Source organism: Misgurnus anguillicaudatus, chromosome 6 (genome assembly GCF_027580225.2).
Source record: "Misgurnus anguillicaudatus chromosome 6, ASM2758022v2, whole genome shotgun sequence".
In the NCBI taxonomy this organism is placed as follows: Eukaryota; Metazoa; Chordata; class Actinopteri; order Cypriniformes; family Cobitidae; genus Misgurnus; species Misgurnus anguillicaudatus.
This window is the reverse complement of record NC_073342.2, coordinates 18,160,221-18,174,231: the sequence shown is the minus strand read 5'-3', so window position 1 is coordinate 18,174,231 and position 14,011 is coordinate 18,160,221. Positions and strand designations below refer to the sequence as shown.

The window sequence follows — 14,011 nt, the reverse complement described above, 5'->3', positions numbered from 1 at the left end:
TAAATTCTATCATATATTTTATTCCTACTATGGAAGTCTATGGTCACTTACTGCTGTGTGTTTACCATCATTTCTCAAAATATCTTTTTTGTGTTCATCAGAAAAAAAGAAATTCATACAGGTTTAAAACAACATGAGGATGAATAAATGATGACAGAATTTTCATTTTAAAGTGATCTAGACCTTTAATTTGTTAAGTTATAGTAACATAAAAATATATGTTAATTCATTAGACGTAATTTTTTTTAGGGATGTCCTACATAGCTGCAGTTCTCCTGATGATCCTGTCTGAAGAAGAGGCTTTCTGGGCTATGGTAGCTCTGCTAGAAAAGCAAAAGTATCTGTCAGAGCTTTTTGATTCTTCTGTGAAGAAGTGAGACCTTCATTCATCCGTACCGTGTGAAATAGAAACATGAACATTAGCTTCCTTATATGGGAAGTTTCTTTTATACGAGTCTTAACTCTGCTTTAATGGTAATTACAAAGGTAATGATGTTAATGACCATAATTACCAGTTTTAAAGATCTAAATAGACCTAATTTAAAGTGTATTTATTGCTTTATTATGAGGAACACTAAAAGAGTTTAACTTAAGCGAAATTTTAGTGTGGCCCAACTCACTGAAATTCTTGCTTGACAGCTGTGGTCATCATTTATTACATTGTTTTGGTATAATATAAGTACTGTTTGGGTTTAATGAAAGAAGATTAAAATGTTTAGGTAATGCTAAAATTATGTTCTTGAACAGGATAGAACATCAAGCTTTGGTTTTTCATCAGCTCCTGAAGCACAGAACACCTCTACTCTTTCAACATTTGGTAGGCATTGGGTCTAAAGGCCCCTTCACACCTCTCACAGCTCCTGTTTCGTCTTTACTTACGCAGCGTCCAGCTAGCTTTATTTTGAAGCGGTATAATACATGCGAAATCCATATTTTTGTCTTCAAATATTTCAAGTATTAACAGAATTAACAGGTCCACTGTGTAGATTTTTAGCAGCATCTAATGAGGAAATTGTAAATTCTGTCGACAGCTCATCATCTCCCTTTCAAAACGCATAGTGAAGCTACGGTAGCCGCCACAGCACCTTCCGTATCTATTCGGATGCACTTTTCAAAGTAGCGTGACGAATCGCTGTTGATCCATTATCCATATGGAAAGGACGCTTGTGACTCATGGAGTACGTAGAGGGGTATATTTTCACTTTCCGAATCCGTCTCGCGGGCGCACGCGTCTGCAAAACTTGCACGCCGCGTACTCTCTCTGTACCGTGATGTGCATCATACTGTGTACTTGTATCGGGATACGTACCGTATCGGGAATTTATTGGCGATACACAGCCAGCCCTATCTATGGAGCAGTTTGTCCATTTAGGGCTACTGTAGAAACATGGCGGCAACTTCCATGTAAGGAGACCAGGGGTGTACGTAGATAAAAATGGCTCATTTTAAAGTAATAAAAAACAATGAGGTTCATATTGCATTTTTGTCAAGAAATCCTTCTAAATATGGTCGATAGACAATAGTATCGTGTATCGACCATAGTCAGACATATTGCTAATAGCAGGCTTGACTTTGACGATAGCTGGTGATAGTTATTATAATTATCATTATTCAGGGTTTCCGCGGGGTTGTAAAAGGTAGTAAAAGGTAGTAAATTAAATTATGCCAAATTAAGGCCAGTAAAAAGTAGTAAGCGTCATCTGACGAGGTAGTAAATTTTCGATTGCCTTTTGTAATGTTATGATGCCTGGAAATTAGTTAAAATCACCTGCATATCTGGGCAAATAATCAAAGATCTTTTGTCTCTGGGATGTGATCAAAGCCTGGAGTGGAGCCAAATCACGGTCCTCTCTCCGCTGTAAGCGTTCTGTAATCACTACGGACCGGATCCACTCCGGGTTTTCTGACTGTATCACGTTGAGGTAAAACTTTTTTAGCTAGCATGGTCAAACTTATAATGCAGGAAGGCTCCGATGTTTTGAAGATCGATAAAGGTGTAAAAGACGATTGACTTGGCTTAGCGAAATAATGAAGATTGGCAAGCCTTTCAGTTCGTGGGATAAGAAAACCAAACAGGTAATTGCGTGTCTTTGCACAGTATGACTAACGTAAGGGGTCCTGTATTTTGGAGGTAAATGATTTCTCACATTACTGATGCTATGCTGATATAGCCAGTGGCTGGTACAACGGGTTTGTTTAACTCGTGGGTAAACTTCATGTGGATCCACAAGAACCAAGAGGGAGATGACATCCAAATCCTGTGAGAGCGATTGACGAGGAATCATAAGAGGAGACTGCTTCCGAAATGCTCTCGCGGGACTTTGATGTCATCCACCTGTCGGTTCTTGCAGTTGCATTTGCGTGTGGTCACAAAAACGTAACATTTGTACATATATTTAAAGGAACAGTATGTAAGAAATGTATATTAATTAATCATAAAATGGCCTTGATATGTCACTAGACATTAAGAAATAATTTTCATTTCAAATACTTATTTCACTGACAACAGTGGTCCGGCCAGTATATTGTCATTTAAAAAAGTGAAGTTGCAGCCCTCAACTGATGTTTATGTTGTCATTTTGTGTATTGGCCACCAGTTGTGTGATTGCAGTACCAGTTTTAGCCACAAGTTTTGTTATTGCATTACCAGTTTTGGCCACAATCCTACATACTGTTCCTTTAAGCACAGCAGTTTAAAAACTGGTGATTTTAAGACATTCAAACACAAACAACAGTGCGTCCGCTGTTTCTGTGTCAGAGAAGCACGCAAGCCGCGCATTCGATTCTCATTGAGCATGTGTTGTACGTATTGTTGCCGCTTTATTGGCCTTAAATAACACATATGCGTCAAAAATCCTGTCTTTGCAAATATCCTTATATAAACACGACCATTTACGTCTTAGGAGAAAGTAAACAGCAGAAACATTGCGCATAAACTAGCACATCAGCGCTGCCTCTATTGTAACATAATATTTTGTTGATAAATGTAACTTACAGTCATTCAATTAACAACTGTCACTATGGTTACAGACATCCTGTGTGAATTCTACACGAGTTTGACTCGAGTTACTCGTTCAGGGTTTATATTCATGCATAACGTTACTGTATTAGAGCTGTGACTGTAAGCTGTTGTGTGAACAGAACAGACCCTGGATTATTTGTTTATGTGTACTGAATAATATGATATGACAAAGTTGTATTTGTTCACATTAGTAAATGCATTATATAACATAAACAAACAATGAAAAATATAGAGTGTATATAAGCATTAATTAATTCTTGTTTATGTCATTACAGTAATTGACGGTGGTTCATGGTGCATTCACTAATGTTAACAGTTTCAACTTTGATTAAAAAATTATTAGTAAATGCTAAAATAAATACATTTACAATTAATAAATATTAATAAAAGATTCATTAAAGGTGGTGATATTCATGTTTTCTTTTTATACAGTATAGTGAGTTATTTAGCTGTTTCGCCTTAATCTGAAATGCCCTGCAAACTACTATATGCCACATGAGACTTCAATATGGAATTTATGGCAAAAAAATCTCCCCTTAAAATGCTATTGGTCTCGCCTACATAAAGTGTTAGGTAAAGGAATATGACTTGGCCTGAAAAATATTTCAGTCAGAAGAATTTTTTCACTTTAATTCTTTTTTGTATGTTATATATGTCAAAATCTGTGTAAATAATAGAAAGGTCGCTGATTAACACTTGCAATTCAGTGTCGTGATGGTTTTAAAAAATATTCTGAAGGTAGTAAAAAAGGTAGTAAAAAGTAGTAAATTTAACTTAAGGATTTCTGTATAAACCCTGTTATTGTTTCACAGTTACATGCGCATTGCATGCTTTTTCCTTGCATGAAAGGGTTTGTGGGCTTTACTTTGCGCGTGAGAGTTTGTAATGTGTGCGGATTCCTTTTCGCTCTCACGTGGACTCAATGCGCGCGTCTTGGAGTCAACCGGTTTCCATTTAAGTCAATGTGTGTATTTCCACTGACTGCGTTCCGAATCCATCACAGCTCCGGCCATCCGCAGCCTTCCGGAACAAATACGCAGAGCTTCTATTTCTGCCGGATGCCGGACCGCAGGGCGGAGCCATGACTATATTGCGTGATCATACCTCAATTCGTGAGATCTTGTGTTGTGATCTGGGCTGGTTCAGCAAAACGTCATAATTTAACGTCATAATGGGCGGAGACAGAAATAGATGATCATCACATGAATTTGCGAGACCTCATGGGTCCTCGTCCGGCGTCAGGGCGCGCAAAGGGTTAAAACCAGCGAGTTTGTTGTTCCCACTCCCTGGTACGCAGAAAATTTTAGAGCGCCTGGATTTAAAGGAATATTCCATTTTCTTAAAAGAAAAATCCAGATAAGTTACTCACCACCATGTCATCCAAAATGTTGATTTCTTTCTTTGTCCATTCGAGAGGAATTTGTGTTTTTTGGGGAAAGCATTGCAGGATTTTTCTCATTTTGATGGACTTTAATAGAGCCCAACATTTGGTGCTTGACTCAGCACTTGGCAGTTTTTTTCGGCGGAGTTTCGAGGGACTGTGGACGATCCCAGGCGAGGCATAAGGGTCTTGTCTAGCGAATCGATTTTCATTTTTGACAAGAAAAATAACAAATATCCACTTTTAAAGCACTTCTTGTCTAGATTCGATCCAGCGCGACCTAACGTAAATGCGTGGTGACGTAGGGAGGTCACGTGTTACATATATAAAACGCACATTTGCGGACCATTGTAAACAATAAACTGACACAAAGACATTAATTAGTATCAGTTGACAACCAACAACGTAGGAACGGTCCTCTTTCTCAACACTTGTAAACACGGGGGCGGAGTTTCGCGTTCGTCCTCTGTGACCTTTTGACGTCATGACGTATTGCGTGGGGTCACGTTGGCGCATCACGACCAGATCTAGACGAGAAGTTGTGGTTTAAAAGTGGATATTTTTTATTTTTCTTGTCAAAAATGACAATCGTTTCACTAGATAAGACCCTTATGCCTCGTTTGGGATCGTTTACAGTCCTTTGAAACTCCGCCGAAAAAAACTGCCAAGTGTTAAGTATCAAATGTTGGGCTCTATCAAAGTCCATTAAAATGAGAAAAATCCTGCAGTGTTTTCCTCAAAAAACATAATTTCTTCTTGACTGAACAAAGAAAGACATCAACATTTTGGATGACATGGTGGTGAGTAAATTATCTGGATTTTTCTTTTAAGAAAATGGAATATTCCTTTAATGATGCGAATGAATTAATGGCATCAGTTATAAGAAGGTTGCGGTTTTGACAGTGTTGCCCTTGCTTCTTTTTTGTCACCAATCAAGTGACGTGTCATAAATGAGTAAAAAATGAACAAATTAATAAGTGAGTAAACTACTGCCAACACTACTTCTAAAAGTTACACAATGCTCCTTTAAAACACAATACAGTATCTGTGTTCCTGAATTGTTTTTTTTTTTACTGTTTTGTACATACAGTACTAAATAAAGTTAAAAAAGTCCTTCTAGGCAGCATCAAAATCTAAGCTGTTATTCAAATTTTACCTTTGAGTGATTGAAATCAATTTAAATACATTTTGCATTGCAAGTTAGCATCACCACATATACACTACCACATTCAAATAGTTATATTTGACAAATGCTTTTCTTTTATGCCTGATTCATTTAAATACTCTCCCTCAATAAATTTAGTGCCTGAAAGAAAACGAATGCATAAGCGATTTTTCAGCGAAATTTTTCACTGCGTGTCTTTAGTAAATCCCGACAGTAGATTTTAATGGCAAATGTAGTGTAAAACTGGTCCTAAGTGTCATAACCTTTCAGGTTTATGTAGATGAATCTTAAATGTCATATTTACACTTACCTAAAGGATTATTAGAAACACCATGCTAATACTATGTTTGACCCCCTTTCGCCTTCAGAACTGACTTAATTCTACGTGGCATTGATTCAACAAGGTGCTGAAAGCATCCTTTAGAAATGTTGGCCTATATTGATCGGATAGCATCTTGCAGTTGATGGAGATTTGTGGGATGCACATCCAGGGCACGAAGATCTCTTGGGTTGATATTTGGTGACTGTGGGGGCCATTTTAGTACAGAACTGATTGTCATGTTCAAGAAACCAATTTGAAATAATTCGAGCTTTGTGACATGATGCATTATCCTGCTGGAAGTAACCATCAGAGGATGGGTACATGGTGGTCATAAAGGGATGGACATGGTCAGAAACAATGCTCAGGTAGGCCATGACATTTAAAGGATGCCCTATTGGCACTAAGGGGCCTAAAGTGTGCCAAGAAAACATCCTTCACACCATTACACCATTGCATTAATGAGAAATCGAACAGGTTTTCCTAAACATCTTTTAGGTGAGTGTAGTGCTGATTTGTCACTGTGTCCTTTACTGACAAGTTTAATGATCTCTCTTTTTATCTCTCTCCCTCCCTTTCTCATATTAGGAGACTCTTGGAGTGTCTTCTCTGCATTTTATCATGCAATGGTTCCTCACTCTCTTTACCTCTCTGCCATGTTGGGACTCCGTGTTGGCTATCTGGGATCTTATCATGCTTCATGGTATTTGATCTTTTAGTTTTTCTTGATAGTTTCAGACTAACAGCTCAAGCAACATGTTTGCTTGTTAAAGTTGAAGCATGTAACTATCGTCTTGAAACGAAATGAAATGACGCACTTGTATTGGTCAGACTAGCTAATAGTAATATTAAGTGTATAAAATTAAGCTTTAAATGACATTAAACAGTTGCTATAGGTTGGAAACTGGTTTCTACTCACAAATCTTTCAATCTTGACATTTTTAAGATCACAAGATTATCATAAATCACTCAGGTGTCTTAAAGTTTGACTGGTATGTATCATTAAAAATGCTCGACAGGGCTGCAGGCAGTTTTTCGCACCGGTCTCGCCATCATAGCGCTCCTGGAGTCTCGTATCATGAACATGACAGAGGAGGCCACGGTTCTTCCTGTTCTTCTGCGAGTGCCTGTAGACATGTGAGTGTTTTAGCTTGACTGTCGGATAAACAGAAACTGTTTTTTATAGATATTTATCAAGCATAATAAGTATGTTTGCATAGACTTTTACACTAAATTGTAGGCTTTTGCACTTAAATTTTTGGTAATTGTTTTAATTAATTTAATTTGAATAGTTAGGGTTTTGGCAATATTGTAAATAAATGGTGTTTCTGATTGTTTTCCAATATTGTTTTCACTTAAGTTTTTGTGAATGTTTCACATTTTTTATTTTTATTTAAAAAAGTTACTTAACCCTATTTTGCTATATTGTCTTGCAATGTCCAGCCAACTTAGTCAGACAGATGCTTCTGGCTTATTCTGATATGATCACCAATATTTAAAAATAGCATAAGATCAATTTAATTTTTGACTTTTCTCACTTTCATTTATAGTAAAAATTCAATTTCAAATCTAAATTAATTTTTACAATATACAACATATTCAAGGAACGACATTGTGCATTCCTATAAAATAATAATTGTTGCTTTTGAAAATGAAGAAATTTAATTGGGTTTCTGCTTTCATGCAGACTCAAAACTTGAAACAGAAATGGACAGCAGTCATTTAATAATATTTATGCTTCTGTTGATGTCGCAATGGCAATGTGAGTACTATTAGATGGCTTTCATTAGGGTTGCCGATATCTCAAAGTGGCCACTCAAAGTCACAAAAAGCCCATATTCTTACATTGTTAATGTGTTTCTATTGCTTCAATAGGTACGTTGTTATGGCAACAGTGCTATGCCACTTTTGTAAGCCTCATCACTGGCTTGATTTGCATGTGCCAAGAAAGCTCAATCTGTGAATAAATCCTCTATTAGTGTCTAAAATATTTATTGCACCCTGTTCAAAGACGCTCATCCCTGCTCTGAGCTCACTGCGCTTTGTCGGGCAATTCACAGGATTGTAAGGGCAAATTAAGCTATTTGCCTGTTTCAAAGGGGATATTTGGCATTGACATGCAGATGGCACTCAGCACAAAGCTCCTACACATTAGGGAACGGGTTCACGTTGCTCGTCTGGCACAACGGCGGTGCCAGCGAGGTCAAGCCTAAATGCTCCTCTCTGATTCAGAGTATCAGAGTTTTGCTCGGCGGAGAACTGAGCCGTCTGAGAACGAACTGATGTCTTTGCTTAGGAGGCCAGAGAGGGAAAGGATAAAAAAGGTGAAAAAAGGGAAGTAGCTGGCAGGTTTGCACAAAAAATCCTGACAGAAAAGACCAACTTTAGACACACTTCGACAGACAGAGATATTCAGGATATCAGCAAATCTCCCTTAGTCTGGTTTAATCAGGTTTTTCCAAGATTGATGACAGGACCCCCCCAAGTCCTATTTAAAGTCTGGTAGCCAGTTAAGACCAGCAAAACATCTTAGTCTGGTTTAATCAGGTTAGGTTTTTCCCAAGATTAATGACAGACCCCCTACAAGTACCATGTAAAGTCTGATAGCCAGTTAAGACCAGCAAAACACCTTAGTTTGGTTTAATTTGTTTTTTTCTGTTTATAGTCTGGTAGCCAGTTAAGACCAGCAAAACACCTTAGTCTGGTTTAATTAGTTTTTTTCTGTTTAAAGTCTGGTAGACTGGTTACCACCAGCAAAATCACCTTAGTCTGGTTTAATCAGGCTTTTCCAAGATTGATGACGGGACCCCCCCCTCCCAAGTTCTATGTAAAGTCTGGTGGCCAGTTAAGACTAGGGAAAACACCTTAATCTGGTTTAATCAGGTTTTTTCCATGATTAATGACAGACCCCCTACAAGTACCATGTAAAGTCTGGTAGCCAGTTAAGACCAGCAAAACACGTTAGTTTGGTTTTATTTGTTTTTTTTCTGTTTAAAGTCTGGTAGCTGGTTAATACCAGCAAAACCACCTTAGTCTGGTTTAATCAGGTTTTTCCAAGATTGATGACAGGACCCCCCCAAGTCCTATTTGAAGTCTGGTAGCCAGTTAAGACCTGCAAAACACCTTAGTCTGGTTTTATCAGGTTAGGTTTTTTTCCAAGATTGATGACAGGACCCCCCCCTCCCAAGTTCTATGTAAAGTCTGGTGGCCAGTTAAGACTAGGGAAAACACCTTAGTCTGGTTTAATCAGGTTAGGTTTTTTCCATGATTAATGACAGACCCCCTACAAGTCCTATGTTAAGTCTTGTAGCCAGTTAAGACCAGCAAAACACCTTAGTTTGGTTTTATTAGTTTTTTTCTGTTTAAAGTCTGGTAGCCTGGTTACCACCAGCAAAACCACCTTAGTCTGGTTTAATCAGGTTAGGTTTTTTCCATGATTAATGACAGACCCCCTACACGTCCTATGTAAAGTCTTGTAGCCAGTTAAGACCAGCAAAACACCTTAGTTTGGTTTTATTAGTTTTTTTCTGTTTAAAGTCTGGTAGCCTGATTACCACCAGCAAAACCACCTTAGTCTGGTTTAATCAGGCTTTTCCAATATTGATGACAACACCCCCCCCCTCCCAAGTTCTATGTAAAGTCTGGTGGCCAGTTAAGACTAGGGAAAACACCTTAGTCTGGTTTAATCAGGTTTGTTTTTTTCCATGATTAATGACAGACCCCCTACAAGTCCTATGTAAAGTCTTGTAGCCAGTTAAGACCAGCAAAACACCTTAGTTTGGTTTTATTAGGTTTTTTCTGTTTAAAGTCTGGTAGCCTGGTTACCACCAGCAAAACCACCTTAGTCTGGTTCAGTTAGGTTTTTCCAGTATTGATGAAAGGACCCCTCACAAGTCCTATATGTACAATCTGGTAGCCAATTAAGACCAGGAAAACCATGTTAATCTGCTTAAATCAGGTTTATCCAAAACAAATGACAGACCCCAACAAATCATGTTAAGTCAGCCTTTAAAATCCATTTTCTACAGCTCATGTCAAACAGTGGTTATGTAATCATTAAATCAGAGACTCGCAGGGTTTGACGTCACGGCTAGCTGACCCTTTGGTTTCCACGGTGACATGACTGTCTATCACTAGACTGAACAAAATCAGTCCTTCATTAAACGCACTAAGCGTCCTTGTGTGTTTACAATTTACGACACCTCCACCCCACTATTCAGACCTTTTGACGTGTTACACATACTGTGACAGATCACTTGTTTGTTTTTTTACTGACTGGGCCATTTCAAGGCATCCCCGCTTATATAACGGAGTGTGACGTTAAACACAGACATGAGGTTTACTACTAATACGAGCTGTGTTTTAAGGGCTAGCCGTTGCTTTTAATAGCAAGTGTTTATACGGCCTGCTGTTTAATCCTAAGGTTTTGACTATAATCCCGTTCAAGGTTTAGATGCAATAGATTTATTAAAACATTACAGATCAGATTTTTTTTATCCAAGATGCTGTACTAGACTTTTTTTTTTGCTTTCAGTGCACATTCTTTGTATCGGAACCATTGTTTAGGCAGTTTTAGGATGTTTACTCTTAAATAATGTGAATAATGTGAACCACTGAAACAACAGTGATGTGCACAAGTAGAGTAAATGTCGTCACTGATTTGGTCACCATCCGCTCCCATTGTAACCAGAAAACCCCAAACACTTTTTTTTTTTAAATAAATAAATTTGCAGTTACAGTCACAATCAAATGTATATCAATTTAGAGGCCTTTGTTAGTGCAATTTATCTTGATAAAGCTTTGTATATCCAGCTCCCAGCATTGTGTCCTGATCCCAGCGCTCTGGAACACCGAGGTTCAGGAATGGGAACTCAACTGCATGAACCGTTTGGTCCTGGAGGAGATGAGCGGAGGACAAGACACAGGTAACCCACACGTGCGCTACCATTCCTAAAACATGCAAGCATAAAAAGACAGCTAACACCTTTTTATTTTATATGCAAATTAGCATATCATTATTTTATTATAAAAACCTCCAGTTAATTTTTCCGATGCGTTATACTCTTGCCAATTTGACAGCCTTGCTTTAAACATTTAAGTCTCTTTCAACAATGCACACTTGTTCTCCCCACCAAGCATGTGCAGACATTCCAGCTCCTTACATAAGACCCTGTCCTTTGTTTCAGTTGTTTGTTTAGCGTACATCCGAGCCCGCATTCAGTACAATATAAAGTCCCATGTGTCTTAACAATCTGCTGTAAGCAAAACGCTGAGTGCAGGACTAAAGGCCAAATGTAATAGGCTCGGAGAGACATTGGAGAGGGCCCGACTGGTGACTCAATCTCAGCGGTCATCAGCAACCAATGACAGCGCTGTTTTTCACTGGACGAGACTGTAAGTGTTGGCTTTATGGGAACAAAATGTCAGCCGCATCTCATGTTAGACCCAAGGGAGGGTGCTGTCCCCGAGTACCCAAACTGCACTGTTAAGTGTGTTAGGCCGGATGCTATCTTTGAGATCAGTAACAACAGGATTGAGTGAACAGGCCTTGTGTACAAATGGGGATTCTGTTATTTTACAGGCCTAGGTTTTTATGTAATTGTGTACATATGAAGAGTTTGGTTCCAAAATGCGGTAAACGCCTTTTTTATTAGTAAACGCCAAAATCAGTATTGTATTGTATCAGGTTAGTATTAAAAAGTAAATTCTTCATTTTAGGCAAAATCCGATATCCACGATTGTTATTCTGTAACCTTTTCTGCCTTTTTTCCAAAACGCGATAAACTCTAGTCCTCCTTCTCTGTAGAATGAAATAAAATAACCAATCACAGCGCACCATTCCACGCATTGTAAACAACAATGGCGGCGCTTTGAATACACACGGAATTCTAGTTTTCCTTATCTACTTTGTACTTGGTGATAAACAAACAAACAAAAACAAAATAGTAATTTTGATGTCATTGCTAAACCTGTGGTGGGTTTCTGTGCTGGGGAAGAAACGTAAGCCATCAAAATCAAATAATTTACATGAGAGGCACTCGGGAGAAGGAAAAATGCCGGCTGTTGCTTGTTCTCACACGACAGCATCAAACTTCTGTCATGCTAACACATTGACCCCAGGGGATCTTATGAAAAACTTTCCATTATTTTACTATTTTACTAAGTCAACGAAAATCGAGCAGGACCAAAACATTTTACAGCTGATCGCTGTCAAAAAAGTTCAGCGACGACGTCCCAAGTATGATAGCAGCAATGAAAGTGTTGTTTATATGACAAAGTGTTTTGATTAATGTCATTAATGTTTATTTTTTAATCAGTGTATACCACTAGTCAACTAAATGAATGTAACATGGCAAAGATGAATGCACATTTATATATTAATTCAATAGAATAGATTTATAGCATTTTGAAAAAAACTCTCACAGATTTATTGCATTTTGCGGAAAAAATAATGAGTTTTATAATTTTTTTTATGTTATTATAACACAAAGATGCTATGTGAAAGTTCGTAACAGAAAATAGTGGTTTTCATCTTGTCACTTTCTTTGTATAGAAAACACATTTTTACCCAAATTAGTCAAAATGGATTTATTGCGTTTTGAAACCAAACTCTTCATATTAAGAATGGAGAGTAGTTTGTTTTTGTACAGGAACGTGTTTTTTTTTTGTAGCCCAACTGTTTGGCACAATAGCTCGGGGACATCAGGCTAGCGATTTTGCGAGCCCTGATATCTGTTCCTAAATGGTACATATTAGGACATTTTAGAGGGTAGCGTCCCAGTGACAGCTTTTCTACTTTTATTTCTGACCGTGTAGGTTAAGTTGTACTCAAACTATAATGTAACTCAATGTGTTCAAAGCTCCATGTGTTTTTTAGTCTTTTGGTCTGTACTGCGTGAGCCGATCGCTTTTATCACTCAACCGTCCCTCCCTTGAGACGTCTCTAACTACCATCACAACACTTCTGCCTTAGCCTGGAGCTTGCTTTCTCAATTTCCATTGAAAATGTCTTCACTATATACTCTTCATGTTCAACCACACTGGAATGATCAAGTTTCATTTTTTTAAACTAGCAGTCCTCAGACTTACTTTTACTTCGTACCATCTCCATTTACAGTTCATATTCCAGCACTGACTCCCATGCTTGGTGATTTATTGTAGCACTGCCGCAGGTTCGCCGTCCACATATAGCTTATACTGTGACTCACCACTGAGGAGATTCCCGGAGGGTGCGTGAGCTGTTTTTTGGGGGGCCCTGTTGTAAAGCTAATTAAAAGGCTCGGCGGTTTTACAGTGTGAATCTGTCACCCAAATCTGTGTGAGTCACTGGCAGGGCCGTCAGTTCTCTCTGTTTGCCTTTTCACAAGTTAATGACGGCTGACTCATAGAGTCTTCATGGACTGCACCTGAACTGATTCTGTCTCAGAAACACCTGGTTGTCAGGAAACCACAGAAGCGACCAAAGCTGACGTACTGCTGACAGAAGAGTTTTTAGTGGTCTGTGTTGTACCTTTAAATAACTTTTGTTTTCAGGTTTTGGTTTTATCGCACCTGTCTGTGACTTCATACAGTACCTGACACAAGGTATTTTACAAGGTTTTAAATAATGGAGAGCGTGACTTTATTAGTCAGCGTAGATGTTTTCCTGCTGATTTTGTTCTGTTTTATTATTCGGTCATTGCTTACATTTTTTGGGTCTGAGACCATTTCTTTATTTGTAAGTTAATTACTTCTCTCCAAGCCAAATGTGCTGATGCCATTCAATACCATTCAATATACAGTACAGTAGTGGCCAAAAAGTGATGCCCGGCTTTGAACAATTGACATCTTTTGCTCTTTGTTCAAATATTTTATTATAGATGCATTAAAAATTTTGTATGCATGTTGCTTTCAGACAAATTTAGCCTCCTAACTGTGGGTTTACAGCAGATGCAAGTTCAACAATTTGTGCGAGTAGATTACATACAAAGTCAATGGAAAGAAGCGATCAGACGCATCCTCGTGTGGAACGATGTGAATGACGCGATAGTTGAAAATATTGAACTCGCATGACACAAAATCAAGTGATGCCCCACGTTTGGTGTGTATGTAGCATAATGCGCGAGTGATTTCAATGTAAAGTCA

At 38.2% G+C, this 14,011-nt stretch overlaps 1 protein-coding gene across 1 annotated transcript in view; it reads left to right on the top strand.

The window, feature by feature from the left end:
• Positions 1-14,011, top strand: part of LOC129434226 (uncharacterized) — a 51,032-nt gene that overhangs the window by 3,982 nt on the left and 33,039 nt on the right. The window contains exons 6-10 of the mRNA XM_055193139.2: positions 250-373; positions 748-817; positions 6,476-6,590; positions 6,907-7,024; positions 10,700-10,812. Coding sequence (XP_055049114.2) covers positions 250-373; positions 748-817; positions 6,476-6,590; positions 6,907-7,024; positions 10,700-10,812 — 540 coding nt within the window. The remainder of the gene's footprint in view (positions 1-249; positions 374-747; positions 818-6,475; positions 6,591-6,906; positions 7,025-10,699; positions 10,813-14,011) is intronic.